Source organism: Ranitomeya variabilis, chromosome 3 (assembly GCF_051348905.1).
Source record: "Ranitomeya variabilis isolate aRanVar5 chromosome 3, aRanVar5.hap1, whole genome shotgun sequence".
Classification (NCBI taxonomy): domain Eukaryota; kingdom Metazoa; phylum Chordata; class Amphibia; order Anura; family Dendrobatidae; genus Ranitomeya; species Ranitomeya variabilis.
In genome coordinates this window covers 99978483-99995554 of record NC_135234.1, presented here as the reverse complement: position 1 = coordinate 99995554, position 17072 = coordinate 99978483, and the positions used below count along the sequence as shown (strand labels likewise).

Sequence of the window (17072 nt, the reverse complement as noted above, 5' to 3'; positions counted from 1 at the left end):
AATACTATATAATGGGCCCCGCACAGATGTATCTACAATGTATAAGGTCCCCAATCTACTGTATGAGGGTCCCCCATTGTTTGATGGCTCTACAGCCACACGTTTTATATAAAAAAAACCTCCTTGTCATATAATCAACTAATCCAGGATCCTGGCACGGGCCTTGCAGACCAATCTGCCGATATCATAGCGCTGATGCATGCATAGGGTGACAAAGCACCGGGACTCTGACATCCTGCGCGTGCACTGGCACATAGGCCACACCATCACCCTGCCATTCTGTAGACCACCACAGGCATAAAGCCACCTGCAGCCTACAGAAAGGAAAGGAGATTATGTCTCCCTGCTCTACCACAAAGCTTAACTATATTGGTGTGCTGTGCAGGCCGATACAGTTGGAGTAGCTCTGGGTGGGCCCTCTTGGTAGCCATGCTACTGACCTAGCACAACTGTTCTTCCATACACACCCAGATGCAGCGAGCTACTGAACAGTTGACCAAGTAAATACATTTTTCAAAAAATAAGGCAGCATTTAAATGCTTACCAGTGAGGAGTAAATGTAAAAAGATTTTTTTAAACAAGATACACTTAAAATACTACAAGGAACATAAAAATATAGGAAATAGAAACAGGAGCTTTATAGCAAAATCCAAAATCTATGTAAATAGGATCAGAACTCCTGAGACTCTGCAGCTTCAGGTTCCTGTGAGGACGAGCCTCTTGCAGTCTTCTTGGGCACTAGGACCGCATGGATATTTGGCAGGACGCCTCCCTCGGCGATGGTGACCCCATCAAACAGTTGGCTCAGTTCCTCATCATTCCTGAAAACCAGGTGGATGTGTGGGAGCAGGATCCTGGATTTCTTGTCTTCCTTGGCTGCATTTCCTGACAGCTTCAGGACCTCAGCACACAGGTATTCCAGGATGGCCGGTAGATAGATGCCGGCTCCAGATCTAATCTTCGCAGCATAGTTTCCCTTCCTCAGGAACCTGTGGATACGGCCCACTGGAAACTGGAGCCCTGCCTTGGCAGATCTGGAGGTCTTTCCAGCTGCAGGTTTCTGGACCTTGTTGCCACGACCAAACGTGATCAGGAGAACTAAAGGGGAAGGGTGTAAGAAAAGAAAGGAATTTTATTTACCATGTAGCCAACATTGGTGAAGGAAGCAAACACTTGTACCTGATGGAACCCCAACAGTTCATCCAATACAGAGGACAGCAGCGCTTAAACCAACAATATTAAACTTGAGGACAACCTCCTTAATTTTAGGCATTTCAGGAACGACAATGTCATTAACTATGCTAGAAAGGAATATGCAGACAATGTCATTAACTATGCTAGAAAGGAATATGCGTCTTACTACCCTACATGCTAAAAAGAAAAACAAAAATTTTGTTCTATGGGGGAAATTTGTCTTACAGGAAGGGGCTCTAACTTCTATAGTGTGAGTTATACACGTATTACAACATATAACTTATTAAAAAGCATAAAAATATGAGAGTATAGATATGAGAGCATAGATATGAGAGCATAGATATACATATGTCTTAAAAACCTATGAAAAATTATGTCATTTGGGTTTGGAATAAATAATTATATCCAATACTACTAGAAAAAAAATACAGAAGCTACCCAATTCATGCAAATCTGTCTTAGGCCTATGATTTTGTTTCTAGATATAATTTTACCCATAAACTTCTACATTTAAGCCACATTTTATTCACCTTGATAACAATAAAAAAATACTTAAATACCTAATTATGGCATGTGTTGTGCAATGTATTCTATTATACCATTATACTATTTATCATACCTGTCTGTATACTACATCCACCCCACCCTACCATATATACAGTACGGCATTAACAATGACCAACATGTAGGAACTCAAATAAGTAAAAAAAAAAATAGCGTTTATTTCAGTGATATTGAATTATATGGATGCTATCCCTTTAAATATTAACTATGCAGCTGCTGCAGATGTCGCTGCCCATCCCCTTATGACATCATGATGGAAGGCTATATATGCAGCCGCCGACCGGACACTGCTTTGAGGGTTTCAGTTGGAGTCGGATTGTAAGTGCCCCGTCATAGCCCCCTGTCATAATTTGTTACTTCCCAGTTACTTTATATCTTTACTCCATGTAATGTTTCCTCTCCTCTTATTTCTAGGTGTTTTTTTCTGTGATATTTGGTTTGTACCAGTGTTTGAGGAGAGCGACTAGTGGATACGGACGGTCCAAAATTTGGACATGGACTATCCACTTTTTTTTCCGAATTGGGTATGTCAGCATTTACCTTGAAATATAGAATTAGCGAGAATAAGGAGGCGGGGGTAACAGGATAATGTAATAAACCATCATGTACTGCACAGAATATAACCCAGGTAATTCTTTACTGGTACTTCTGTACAGTACAAGAGATCACAGCCGGAGGGATGACATCTGTAGGACGGGATCTATAAGGACATCTTACGTCAGTTATTTCCAACTGTCATTTTCACATCTTCCATTAAGTGGGCGGGGCTTAGTTGAAGCATGGCGGTGCACCTGACCAATGATGTGCGGTCAGTGGGTGCTCTACGGCCGGACTCACATGCTGCAGCTGATATGTGTGCTCTATGGGGGGAGATATAAAGGCAAAACACACAAAGCATGAACCTGGTCCTGACTTTATACTTGAACTTGGTCCTGACTCAAGATCTTTCCCAACTTACACAGAATTGTATGACTGGTTCATATCACTTCTAATGTTAAAAAGCTAACATATATATATTATTACAGTGTATGCATTATCATTGTGGGCTTTGCAGCAATGGAGTTTTGGTTCAAAACCCACCGAGGACAACATCTGCCAGGAGTTTGTATGTTCTCCCCGTGTTTCTTTGGGTTTCCTCTGGTCGGTGTACTGTTTGTACGTACGACGGATCACAAGCGGAGCAATTGTACTCAATATACTAATTGTACGTGGGTGTTTTCCATGAGACCAAGGTGTGTGGACAAAAATTGCATAAAAAAGTCACATCACACAGTATTCTGGCTATATAGAATAGTGTATGCAAGATGGCAGCACAGCACAGAGGAGCATACAGAGACAATCTAGTCCACATTTTGCATATTAGTTAATATGGCCGTCTGATCCCAGCCTTACACTTCTCACTTGTGGATCTCCTGCATGTGTGACTCGAGGGTAAATCATGAAGTCCTTATAATGTGCAGATAAATAATCCAAATAATCGAAACCCCATGTGATAGTGGATGTAATAAACATTTAGATTTCACTTCTTCTCTTTGTAATACATGACTCATGAACAATCAGGCCTTTTTATATAATGTGTGGAAGATCGAAAAAAAAGATTTGACCTAATGAAGGACTAGCCCTCAGCTCATGGAAGAAAAGGAGCATTCCCTAATGATCTGTAGTAGGAAACGTTTCCTCTCTCCCAACTTCTCCTCCTGATAAAATGGCACAGAGAACAGATCTAACAAACATGAGGGCATTTTACTTCTACCCCAGCGGCGGACATATCATTGGTGTAATGAGGGCCACCACCTCCTCCAAAGCAGGTGGAAATGTGAAATTACGCTGAACTATTGGACTACAAATGGCCCATATATGGTCCTTGGACAGGGACCTTGTCTGTCTGTGACCACCAGTGCTCATCTTACCCCCTACATTATCACATAAGTTCAATAGATCACATGGATATAGATGGACATTCTTGGTCTGGAGATAACATGTTTTTTTTGCATGTACAGATTCCGGCATCTAAGTACATAAAGGAGCTGCAGACGCCATGTAACATCAAGGTAATCAGACTTTTCTATATTATTATGCCACGAGATACATAATATTCGCTGCTGACTCTCTGTTACTATTACAGGCAGCAGTGACCGGCGTACAGGGTGAGTTCTGCCATTATATATTATCTGATCTCCATAGCTTCCACGTTTCACATCTTCTACCGACACATTTCCCTTGTTATATATTTGCTTCATCGCGTCCATTATTTTTTCAAAGTGGAAGATGCATATAAAAGCTAAAAATATTCCCCATTATAGTTGTGATCACATCCCTAGATTACTATGGCATTTTCTCATTCACGAATATTCATCATTTTCCAAGATCACAAGCCCATAGGCCTTCTGCATATGGCGCTACCTGTATAGCTCCTAAGTATAAAAGAAATGACATCATGTGTAAACGGGAGATAAATGGTGTAATAAACAGGCGTAGCAATAGAGCCACAGAATCATCCCAAGACACATGTGGAAAAATATAGGACAAACTGCAAATATAATACAAAACCACAGAAAAAGCACCAAAGACAGTCTTTTTAGTCCAAAATATCAAATATAATTTATTCAAAGTATATAAAAGAGATAACAAACAGATACAGGAGGCACAAAGGGGAACTATGCAGCAATGCAGTATAGTGTGCCCAACGAAAGCAGTGGACGGCGTATGTGGTACATCATGCTTAAAACAAGTAACTTCAATCAACACAGACCAGAATAAGGCTGGTACATAGCCTAATCAGTACTAAGGTACATTCCCGGTACCATGTAGCAAAGTCAATAACACATGTATAGTGAATCCGACATAATATAACAAAGACTAACAGCCAGGAACATACCCGTAGTGTGTACGTCAGCCAACCACCACGCCGTCCACGGCAGACCCCCTGTATAGCTCCTGTATGGAAACACATGAGCATGCGATATTCCTGGATCTAAATGATGCCATATTGACAAGTGACACTGACTAATGTGTCTAGGAGAGAATACGAGTGTAATATGTCATCCAATGGTCCAATCTCTGTAATATCAATGGTGAAATGGAGCCACACTATAATCATATGATACAGAGCTCAGTGATCACTGGGCCCTGATATTGTGTTATGTTATAGTACAGACCAAAAGTTTGGACACACCTTCTCATTTAAAGATTTTTCTGTATTTTCGTGACTATGAAAATTGTAAATTCACACTGAAGGCATCAAAACTATGAATTAACACATGTGGAATACTTAACAAAAAATTGTGAAACAACTGAAATTATGTCTTATATTCTAGGTTTTTCAAAGTAGCCACCTTTGGTTTGATGACTGCATTGCACACTCTTGGCATTCTCTTGATGAGGTTCAAGAGGTAGTCACCGGGAATGGTTTTTACTTCACAGGTGTGCCCTGTCAGGTTTAATAAGTGAGATTTATTGCCTTATAAATGGGGTTGGGGCCATCAGTTGTGTTGTGCAGAAGTCTTGTGGATACACAGAAGATAGTCCTACTGAATAGACTGTTAGAATTTGTATTATGGCAAGAAAAAAGCAGCTAAGAAAAATGAGTGGCCATCATTACTTTAAAAAATGAAGACAGTCAGTCCGAAAAATTGGGAAAACTTTGAAAGTGTCCCCAAGTGCAGTGGCAAAAACCATCAAGCGCTACAAAGAAACTGGCTCACATAAGGACCGCCCCACGAAAGGAAGACCAAGAGTCACCTCTGCTTCTGAGGATAAGCTTAACTGAGTCACCAGCCTCAGAAATCGCAGGTTAACAGCAGCTCAGATTAGAGACCAGGTCAATGCCACATAGAGTTCTAGCAGCAGACACATCTCTACAACTGTTAAGGGGAGACTTTGTGCAGCAGGCCTTCATGGTAAAATAGCTGTTAGGAAACCACTGCTAAGGACAGGCAACAAGCAGAAGAGACTTGTTTGTGCTAAAGAACACAAGGAATGGACATTAGACCAGTGGAAATCTGTGCTTTGATCTGATGAGTCTAAATTTGAGATCTTTGGTTCCAACCACTGTGTCTTTGTGTGACGCAGAAAAGGTGAACGGATGGACTCTAGATGCCTGGCTCCCACCGTGAAGCATGGAGGAGGAGGTGTGATGGTGTGGGGGTGCTTTGCTGGTGACACTGTTGGGGATTTATTCAAAATTGAAGGCATACTGAACCAGCATGTCTACCACAGCATCTTGCAGCGGCATGCTTACCATCCGGTTTGCGTTTAGTTCGACCATCATTTATTTTTCAACAGGACAACGACCCCAAACACACCTTCAGGCTGTGTAAGGGCTATTTGACCAAATAGGAGAGTGATGGGGTGCTACGCCAGATGACCTGGCGTCCACAGTCACCAGACCTGAACCCAATCGAGATGGTTTGGGGTGAGCTGGACCGCAGAGTGAAGGCAAAATGGCCAACAAGTGCTAAGCATCTTTGGGAACTCCTTCAAGATTGTTGGAAGACCATTCCCGGTGACTACCTCTTCAAGCTCATCAAGAGAATGCCAAGAGTGTGCAAAGCAGTCATCAAAGCAAAAGGTGGCTACTTTGAAGAACCTAGAATATAAGACATCATTTCAGTTGTTTCACACTTTTTTGTTAAGTATATAATTCCACATGTGTTAATTCATAGTTCTGATGCCTTCAGTGTGAATGTACAATTTTCATAGTCATGAAAATACAGAAAAATCTTTAAATGAGAAGGCGTGTCCAAACTTTTGGTCTGTACTGTACATTATGTCATCCAACATGAGGATGTACTTTTAGTTTTATTCCTATTTTCATATAATTAATATTAAAAATCTCATTTTAATATGAAATATTTCTATTTTCAGATGAGGGACCAGAAATCAGGTGAGTAAATCTTTATTGTAAATGTGAACTCAGTCTGAGGCTGGATAGCCACCATTGTCAGTGTATATGCCATCATGCCCATAGCCCTATAGTTGCAAACATATGCGAAAACACTGCACTTTTGTCATGCATTTGGTCAGGATCCACTGAAATCCTATGATCATATTAGATTGTCTCGCCAGTCGCCAGACATAAACCCTGAACATGGTGTAAACGTAACCTCAGTCACAAATGATGACTGACAGTATAATTGCTGGAAAGAGATTAATAAATAAATTGGATTTTTCTTGATGGATTTACACAACATCCCAATATTAGAAATGAATGTCTACTGTGTGTCGGCTTCTAACTCCCTTCTCTATTCTGTGACTAACAGGACTTATGACGATGAAGACCTGATGTAAGTATATCAATGCAAGATATTGCTCACATACACAATTTTTTTGCATATATATATATATATATATATATATATATATATATATATATATGTCCACTGTACTGTGCAAAAGTCTTAGGCAGGTGCAAATAAAATGCTGTAAATAATAATAATAATAATAATTTTTATTTATATAGCGCCAACATATTCCGCAGCACTTTACAATTAAGCGGTTACATGTACAAACAATAAATTCGTAAAGTAAAGTAAGAATGCTTTCAAAAATAGAAGTGTTAAAACTTAATTTTTATCCATCAAAAAAATGCAAAATGAGTGAACAAAAAGAAATCTAAATTAAATATCTGCTGCCACCGCCATTTGTCTTTAAAAACAGCATCAATTCTTCTAGGTACACTTACACGGTTTTTGAAGGAATTTGGCTGCGGCAGGGAGGTTGTTCCAACCAAACATCTACAGCTCTGGCAAAAATTAAGAGCCCACCACATCAAAACCATGTCATGGGCAGCCCAATCTCCAGACCTGAACCCCATTGAAAACCTCTGGAATGTAATCAAGAGGATGATGGATAGTCACAAGCCATCAAACAAAGAACTGCTTACATTGTTGTACCAGAAGCAGTGTGAAAGACTGGTGGAAAGCATGCCAAGATGCATGAAAGCTGTGATTAAAAATCACGGTTATTCCACAAAATATTGATTTCTGAACTCTTCCTGCGTTAAAACATTAGTATTGTTGTTTCTAAATGATTATAAACTTGCTTTCTTTGCATTATTTGAGGTCTGAAAGCACTGGAGTTTTTTTTTTTAATTTTGACCATTTTTCTTTGTCAGAAAAAAATTACAAAATTTATTGCTTCGAAATTCGGAGACATGTTGTCAGTAGTTTATAGACTAAAAGAACAATTTACATTTTACTCAAAAATATACCTATAAAGAGGAAAATCAGACAAACTGAACATTTTGCAGTGGTCTCTTAATTTTTGCTAGAGCTATAGGAGATCTAACCTCAGACCTGTGGACATAGTTCTGGCATTTTTTTTTTTTTTTTGTAGAGATCCAATATCATATTTAATGTGGGACACTTGCCCACACATCCATACCAATACTTCCAGATGTAAGAGATGGTTCCCTCTTATTTGGTCAGTATTTTACATCAGTATTTGTATGGCAAAACCAGGAGTGGGTGATAAATACTGAAGCAGTGACGTGTTTCTATGATACTTTTCCTCTGCACACGTGACCTTAATGGTTGCAAGAGATCAGACAACCACTGGACAACTGTTAGTTCTCTCTCTGAAGCCCATACGTACAATGTAGTTTTCCCAGTGACATATAATCACCTACTGACATCTATTATTCCATTGAAGATAAATGAATATGATAAACATGTCCGAGTATTCATTATTCAGAATTATGAGTCTGATTGATCAGATATATCTTGTGACCATATTATGGCTCTGTCTTAGATGGAGAAAGAACGTGATGGTAGCTGCTCCACGGGCATTCAGGTAATTATCTCACAATGCAGATGCCTTCTTGGCAGCAGGATATAGGATTAGTCTGTGTCGGATATGTGCGATATGTGCCATTATGATCCATGGGAAAGAGTAGAGCAATAGTTGTGTTTTATTTTATGATTTTTCTAAATACATCAATATCAAGAATATTTTCTATGAGTTCAAGACAGGACAAAGTGTCAATAATCCTAAGCTGTGATGTGTTCTTTATTACAGACCTTTCAAATTTCCTCCTTATGAATGGCGGCCCAAATTGAAGACTATCTTGTAAGTATGAAGAAGAAGCTGAGCTGCACCTCTTTGCACGGGGCTATGGTTAATACAAATATACTGTATATACAGTATATGACCGCTGTGACCTGCTGTGTGTTTGGCTCTACAGTTCACCCATCTCTGTATATTTCCACCGGCTGCTACAATAAATACATATTCATATATGAGCTGTATTATGTTCTTATACAGGGAGGTCGCTATAGAGGAGGATGAGGAAGAACCCGTGGTGATCCCCAGGTGAGGAGTCAAAACCTGTAAGTTTGTGAATGCATCTTGCATGGAGAATAGTGAGAGGATGAGACAGGAGGCGCAATAGTTAGAGATTTTTCTTGATGTTTTTGCATCCCAACATCTTAGTAATAAGATACTTTAACCCCTTCGCGACCTCCGCAGTACTTGTATGGCAAAGTTCGCATCTCTTCCTTTGATGCGGGCTCCGGCTGTGAGCCCACATCAAAGCCGGGACATGTCAGCTGTTTTGTTAAAAACATCAGCTCGGCACGCAAAAAATAAGCCCTCACCCGACCCGAGATCACGAAAAATGGAGACGCTATGGGTATCGGAAAATTGCGCATTCTTTTAGCAAAGTTTAGAATTTTTTTTCACCACTTAGTCAAAAAAGAACCTAGATATGTTTGGTGTCAACGAACTCTCAATAACCTGGAGAATCATAATGGTTGGTCATTTTTAGCATTTAGCGAACTTAGCACAAAAAAAAGCCAAACAAAAAACTGTTGTGGGATTGCACTTTTTTTGCAATTTGACCGCACTTGGAATTTTTTCCCATTTTCTAGTAAACGACATGGTAAAGCCAATGGTGTCGTTCAAAAGTACAACTCGTCCCGCAAAAAATAAGCCCTCACATGGCCATATTGATGCAAAAATAAAAAAAAGTTATGGCTCTGGGAAGAAGGGGAGTGAAAAATGAAAAAAAATAAAAAGGCAGGGTCTCTAAGGGGTCAAACATATTTAAAAAAAAAAATGTAGTCTAAATTGGTTGTCCAGATCACAGCTGTAATAAATCAGGGTCAACACCTTTACCTCATTGTACGTCATTTCTTACCTTACTATTACAATGTCCTATCGAAAATAATGAAAACACTGACTGCGTAATATAATAAATTATTACCAGAAAACTGTGATCCCGAATCTCCCGATTCATCCAGCAGTTCTTGCCAGTTTAAACATTTTTGAGCAACTGGTATCTGCTCAACTTTTGGCATTTTTACCCCAGGCCGGGTCAGCTATAATAACTTTTTGACATCTTAACCTATAGGGGTATTATAAGCAGTGCTGACAAATTTATCATTGGTAATACCACAAAAAGTGGCATAGAATTTATGACAAAAATGTACTTAAGTCCCTGAGTGGAGTAACAATTCTTGTTGCTCCGCTCCTTAGCTGAAACATGCTCCAAATTAATTAAGAAGCGAGTCCTTTTAAATGAATATGGAGCATCTTACGCCTGGGCACCTTTAATCAGGGCTGGCAATTTGGGGTCGGAGAGTTTTTCTCTCACCTCCTATTGGACATAAATGATGTTATATAAGTTATTCCTTCAGATCTGCTGGTTATACAGTGGATACTATGTTACTGCAGGAAAGATCAGCCCTGGGAATTAATGCGGCACAGATGGAAGTAAAATCAGAATGATCATAAAATAAAATGTATCTGCAGGTGATGATGACCTGACTACAGGAATACAGCATGTTTTCTTTCTATGTTATGTAATCATTTATTTAATTTTTTTGTCTTTAGGAAGAACAGCAGGAACACAAGCTTCCTATCCAGGTAAATGCAGGAGCAGTAATTACATTAGAATGCCAGCCGCATAATTTTAGCTGAGCCGCCAGTTGCTCTAGAATAATGGTGTAAAAGCTTTGATAAATCGGACCCATGCTGTTTGTTTTCTTTTGTTTTGTTTTTTAGACTTAGATTTCTGTTCTTCAGCTGCTGGGGCAGAAACCATCGCTAAAATGTGAGTACCTAAAATTGTTTAAGAACACAACAGGCTGTTTATTTCCTCAGGATTTATGGAAAGTCTAACTCCACTGTTAGTGTTGATCTATCCAAGAAATAAACCATTTTTACATTCCATACAAAAATACACAAAGACAACAAACCAGACCTATATATTCTCTGTTAGCAATTGGTAGGTGCTGGGTATCAGTTTTCCTGTTTTTTTTATTTTGATATGGAACCTTTATTAATGACTTACTTACAATTTAAAAAGATCTTGTAGTAATAGTTTTAAAAATTGGTTTCTCTCCAATATAGGTCAAACAGTACCATCAGTGGAGGAGAAGACTCACATCAAATCATGAGTCTGTAGGCAAAGGTGGCGCCCACAACATCTTGAGATAAATCAGGCGCCGTTACCATCTGGAGGAGACATTTATCTCACAAGGGGTAATTATCCCCTTTACCATCATAAACTGGAGGAAAAGACTCATATTATCTGGAGTCTGGAATAGGAGTTGGCGCCCAGAACACCTTGACACAAATGAGGGGTCATTGCCATCTGGAGGAGTCATTTGTTTTACAGGGGGAAGGAGAAGGCCCCATTCACCATCAAGAATTGGAGGGAAATACTCCCTTAATATTGAGTCCAGAGGATGAGGCCCCTTTACCATCAAGAATCAGAGGAAGCTTAGTTTCTGGAAGTACTCCCAAAGCATTTAAAGGCAATGGAGGCACCATAACCATCTTGGCAACCAGTCACCATCTGATCTTTAAAAGGGAGAAGACACAACTATCTTGAGGCAGTGGAGCCTTACAATCTAGGCAGGAAGTCATTCACCTTAACTTGGTGGAAAAAATTGCCCATATAGCATCATGAGGAGGAAGAATCCTTGAGGCAGAATAGGTGCTGTTATCATCCTGAGAAGTAGTCATCCACCTTATCTATGAAGACAATATACATCTACCTTCAGGAGGAGCAGACATGCCTATAGTTACAAGGAGGAGATTATACATTCAGGTACATATAGCAGACTCTGCACTACTTACTGACATGAATTTTCAATGCTTCCCTCTGATAGGGGGACACATGAAGCTAAAGGTACCTTCACACGAAACGACTTTGTAACGATATCGCTAGCGATCCGTGACGTTGCAGCGTCCTGGATTGCGATATCGTTTAGTTTGACATGCAGCAGCGATCAGGATCCTGCTGTGATGTCGCTGGTCGCTGAATAAAGTTCAGAACTTTATTTGGTCGTCAGACCGGCGTGTATCGTCGTGTTTGACACCAAAAGCAACGATACCAGCGATATTTTACACTGGTAACCAGGGTAAACATCGGGTTACTAAGCGCAGGGCCGCGCTTAGTAACCCGATGTTTACCCTGGTTACCAGTGTGAAATGTAAAAAAAACAAACAGTACATACTTACATTCGCATCCCCCGCCGTCTGCTTCCCACACTGACTGAGCGCCGCAAAGTGAAAGTGAAAGCACAGCACAGCGGTGACGTCACCGCTGTGCCCTGCTACTGCCGGCGCTCAGTCAGTCAGTCAGTGCAGGAAGCGGACGCCGGGGGACGCGAATGTAAGTATGTACTGTTTGTTTTTTTTACATTTACACTGGTAACCAGGGTAAACATCGGGTTACTAAGCGCGGCCCTGCGCTTAGTAACCCGATGTTTACCCTGGTTACCCGGGGACCTCGGCATCGTTGGTCGCTGGAGAGCGGTCTGTGTGACAGCTCTCCAGCGATCAAACAGCGACGCTGCAGCGATCGGCATCGTTGTCGCTATCGCTGCAGCGTCGTTTCGTGTGAAGGTACCTTTACTCTTTCTGCCACTTATCCTTGTGAAGAGGGTAAAGGTCGTGTTTGTTTAATGCTTAAATTTCTATGAGATAACCAGTGTCTGCTCTTCTGCTTTAAGGTGCATTCTTAAGTTGTCTCTTGGGCAGTTCAGAGCAATGCAGTCTCCTTACAGTTTCCTTACTTCCTGGTTTCTAGAAGGGCAGGTTCCCCTCCTTGAGTGACGACTTTGGCGAACAGAGCTCTACTATTAATAGAGCTGTAAACCCAGCAAAAGTTCTGCTATAACACATTCAGCTACATTGTTATCAATATACGTATACTGAGAGATAATAAGTAAATGTGAACAAGCACACACATCCAGGCAACAGAGAGCCAAGATTAGCAGGCTTGCTGTAATATATGGTAGGTGATTTACAACTGCATATCTTCAGAAGATGAGAGGGAGAGGAGGGAGGTGAGCTGGTAACTGCTGTATAGAAATCAATGAACTGGAGAGAGCTGACTGAAATGATAAGAGTTAACTCTTCTTTTGGAATGTACCTACTGTGCACTCCCAGCCAGGCACTAGAAGCAGTGGTCTATGGAAATGAGTTGTACATTATAAAAGATAACAGCTCTCACAACAGGAGAATAACAGCAATTAGAAAAAGCAAGTCAATTGCAAACTAGCTTATTTCCATGCTGTCAAAGTAATTAAAGCAATTTAAGGACTTGAGAACACCTCCTTAACAACCCAGTACTCTGCTCTGTGGGGTCAGATTCTCTCTTTTCCAACTAAAGTGGGAACAGGATATATTCAGCTTTTAGGACTTTGCAATATAAGATCGGTTTTCTCCCCATTTTAAGACTGGCTCTGAAGCAAAACTGCTCTTGCCATATTTAGGAATAATAAAACACCAGCCTTGATGAATCAGAGCTATAGAATTTTGTCTCAACTTCTATAGAGTATAAATGTTATAAATGACATTGATCATTCCTGCAGATCTGCTAATGAACACTCTGCTATTGCAGGAGGGATCAGCGCTGGGAATAAATGCTGCAAGAATGGAACTAGAATCAGAATTAACATAAACCATCACTTACAAGTAAGTACCCAAAACACTTCTCAGAACACAAGAGGCCATTCTCTTCCTGAAGCTGAATGAAAAACCTTTCTCTCGTGTTAGTGTCGGTCAATCCAAGTGATAAACCATTTTCATACTCTAATTAAAGGAGCTCATGAACAACAAGCAAGACCTGTATATTCTGTGATAGTAATTAAGGGATGATGGGGTTAACGGTTTTCCTATTTTTATTTAATATGGAGCTTGTAAATTATGATTTACTTACAATTCTAAAAAGTTGCCATTGTAGTAGTTTGCTAAAATATCGGTATACCTCGTATTTAGGTCATACAGCACCATCAGCGGTGACAAAGTCTTCCATAACATAGAGTCTGTAGGTGACGCCAGAAAATCTTTAGAGAAATTAGGTCCTGTTATCATCTGAAGGAGTCATTTGTCTCACAGGGGAAGGAGGAGGCCCTCTACCATCAAGAATCAGAGAAAGCACACTAACTTTCTGAAAGTGTACCCAATCATCGGAAGGCAAAGGAGGAACCATAACCACCTTCAGGAGCAGTCACCATCTTATGTTTAGAGGGGAGAAGCCACAGCCATCTTGAAACAGTGGAACCTTACAGTCTAGACACGGAGTCATTCACCTTAACTTGGTGGAAAAATAATGACAACTATTCGATCTTGAGGAGGAAGCATCCTTTAGGCAGAAGAGGTGCCCTTCCCATCAAGAGAAATAGTCATCCATCTTTTTTACGAAGACAATATGCCTATCCCATCAGGAGTGCCTATAATTACAAGGAGGAGCTTATACAATCAGGTACATATAGCACATTCTGCACTTCTTCTATGCTGACATGAAGCTTCACTTTATCCATCAGTTATAGTCGGACACGTGAGGCTTCCTCTTTCTGCCGCTGATCTCTGTGACTGGTACAGGAAGAAGAGAGTAAATCTTCTGTTTGTTGACAGCTGAATTTTCTATGGGGTATTCCAGGGGCAAACATATCATTGATGAAACCTGTGCGGACACATAGGGGCCCAAGAGGTAAGGGGGCCACTACTACTTCCACACCAGGTGGGATTGTGCATTATAATGGGTTATTGGACTACAAAGGGCCCTTATATTGTTCTTGCACAGGGGCACTCCTCTTCTGTTTGTTTCTGCTCCTGGGTTAACAAGCGTTTAACCCTTTAACAACCCAGTACTCTGCTCTCTGGGGTGTAATTTAGCTCTTAGGACTCTAATAAAAAATCGGGCTCTCTCCATTTGAAGATTGTCTCTGGAGTTGAACTGCTCTTGCCATTTTGATGAATATAAAAATGTCCTTCTAGTTAAAGTTAGTGATAACCTGTCTTTTTAGAGGTAAATTACTAGTTTACAAGAGAGACATTCATTAAAACTTGCAATAATAATTGTCTGATTTCTTGGAAGCAGATACCACAAGAAGAACAAGTAGACAGAGACTATCAGAGATGGAAATGAACGTGATCTTCATACCTATTAGCTACTGGAGGAAAATAACATCAACAACAAGACTTATTTCTACTAATAAATATCATATGGATATCAAATGGTGAAGTTGTCCTTCATCTGATGTCATCACTTCACTCTTACTGCTGGTGGAGAATTTGCCATTGTCATTAATTTAACTTCATGATATTATATCATCAGATATTACCATTATTACTAATAGACAGTGGTGCAACCACAGGCCAATAAGCCCCTCCAGTCGAAAATATTGCTGACCTTAACCATCCCAACTCACCGACAAGCCCAGTCACACATCCTGTAAGCACAATTGTTAGACCCCTGGTAGTATTTTAATAATAGCAAATATTAATTTTATTAATATATATTAATAAATAACAAATGATAATTTATTGCTTCGTGCATTTTCTTTATTTCTATACTGTGCTTCATGTATTCTTTCATGGGTAACAGATACATGACTGGAGGGTCTCAACAGAAGATCACCCAATTTGGTGTCTGTCACTCCTTTACTGTTATATTTTAGCACCATTTTAAAAAGCATAAACCATTATCCACATAGAAGGTGTAGGAGAAAGAAATCAGTGCATTATCTAAGATGTTTCCAGACACATACTTGTCCGTAATCATGGTACATAGGTGTAAACTTGGTCTTTGGGTTCTTTGGACTTTTCAGAGACTATGGAGGTGAAATGCATTGACACCAAAATGCAGCATTTAGGTCTCCAGCAACTGGACAATTTGCTATACAACAATTATTCTAATTAGAATGTAATTAAAAGAAGTGTTTTACCATGAAATATTTGATATTTAATGATTGTAGTCAGAGGAGAAATAAAGTGTCAATCAGCTCTTCTCTGAACTTGCTCCAGTTTTTCGGTGTCTTTTTTAAAATGCAGTGCCCAGAACTAGACACAGTATTCCAGATGTGGCCTGACCAAAGAGGAGTAGAGGGGGATTATTACTTCATGTTATCTAGACTCACGGCCGAGATTTGCAGAAATGTTCTTGCACAGTGATCCATACAGTACAGACCAAAAGTTTGGACACACATTCTCATTTAAAGATTTTTCTGTATTTTCATGACTATGAAAATTGTAAATTCACACTGAAGGCATCAAAACTATGAATTAACATATGTGAAATTATATACTTAACAAAAAAGTGTGAAACAACTGAAAATATGTCTTATATTCTAGGTTCTCCAAAGTAGCCACCTTTTGCTTTGATGACTGCTTTGCACACTCTTGATGAGCTTTAAGAGGTAGTCACCGGAAATGGTTTTCACTTCACAGGTGTGCCCTGATTTCTTGCCTTATAAATGGTGTTGGCACCATCAGTTGTGTTGAGCAGAAGTGTGGTGGATACACAGCTGATAGTCCTACTGAATAGACTGTTAGAATTTGTGTTATGGCAAGAAAAAAGCAGCTAAGTAAAGAAAAACGAGTGGCCATCATTACTTTAAGAAATGAAGGTCAGTCAGTCTGAAAAATTGGGAAAACTTTGAAAGTGTCCCCAAGTGCAGTTGCAAAAACCATCAAGCGCTACAAAGAAACTGGCTCACATGAGGACCGCCCCAGGAAAGGAAGACCAAGAGTCACCTCTGCTTCTGAGGATAAGCTTATCTGAGTCACCAGCCTCAGAAATCGCAGATTAACAGCAGCTCAGATTAGAGACCAGGTCAATGCCACACAGAGTTCTAGCAGCAGACACATCTCTACAACAACTGTTAAGAGGAGACTTTGTGCAGCAGGCCTCCATGGTAAAATAGCTGCTAGGAAACCACTGCTAAGGACAGGCAACAAGCAGAAGAGACTTGTTTGGGCTAAAGAACACAAGGAATGGACATTAGTCCAGTGGAAATCTGTGCTTTGGTCTGATGAGTCCAAATTTGAGATCTTTGGTTCCAACCACCGTGTCTTTG

General features: G+C 40.1%; 1 protein-coding gene across 5 annotated transcripts; it reads left to right on the top strand.

The window, feature by feature from the left end:
• Positions 1-2024: 2024 nt before the first annotated feature.
• LOC143817979 (uncharacterized) lies at positions 2025-15504 on the top strand. 5 transcript variants are annotated; one of them, XM_077299438.1, is made up of 15 exons: positions 2025-2076; positions 2173-2282; positions 3759-3809; positions 3884-3905; positions 6625-6643; positions 7020-7043; positions 8509-8550; positions 8776-8826; positions 9022-9069; positions 10591-10623; positions 10762-10810; positions 11110-11812; positions 13613-13686; positions 14110-14476; positions 15095-15504. In XM_077299438.1, exons 2-11 carry the CDS (start codon positions 2253-2255, stop codon positions 10805-10807), a joined length of 366 nt encoding a protein of 121 aa, XP_077155553.1. In that variant the 5' UTR covers positions 2025-2076; positions 2173-2252; the 3' UTR covers positions 10808-10810; positions 11110-11812; positions 13613-13686; positions 14110-14476; positions 15095-15504. The 5 variants fall into 5 exon arrangements, with proteins under 5 accessions (XP_077155553.1, XP_077155551.1, XP_077155552.1 ...); XM_077299436.1 differs by having other exon boundaries at positions 13990-14476; XM_077299437.1 differs by having other exon boundaries at positions 13584-13686; positions 13990-14476.
• The last annotated feature ends 1568 nt before the right edge of the window (positions 15505-17072 follow it).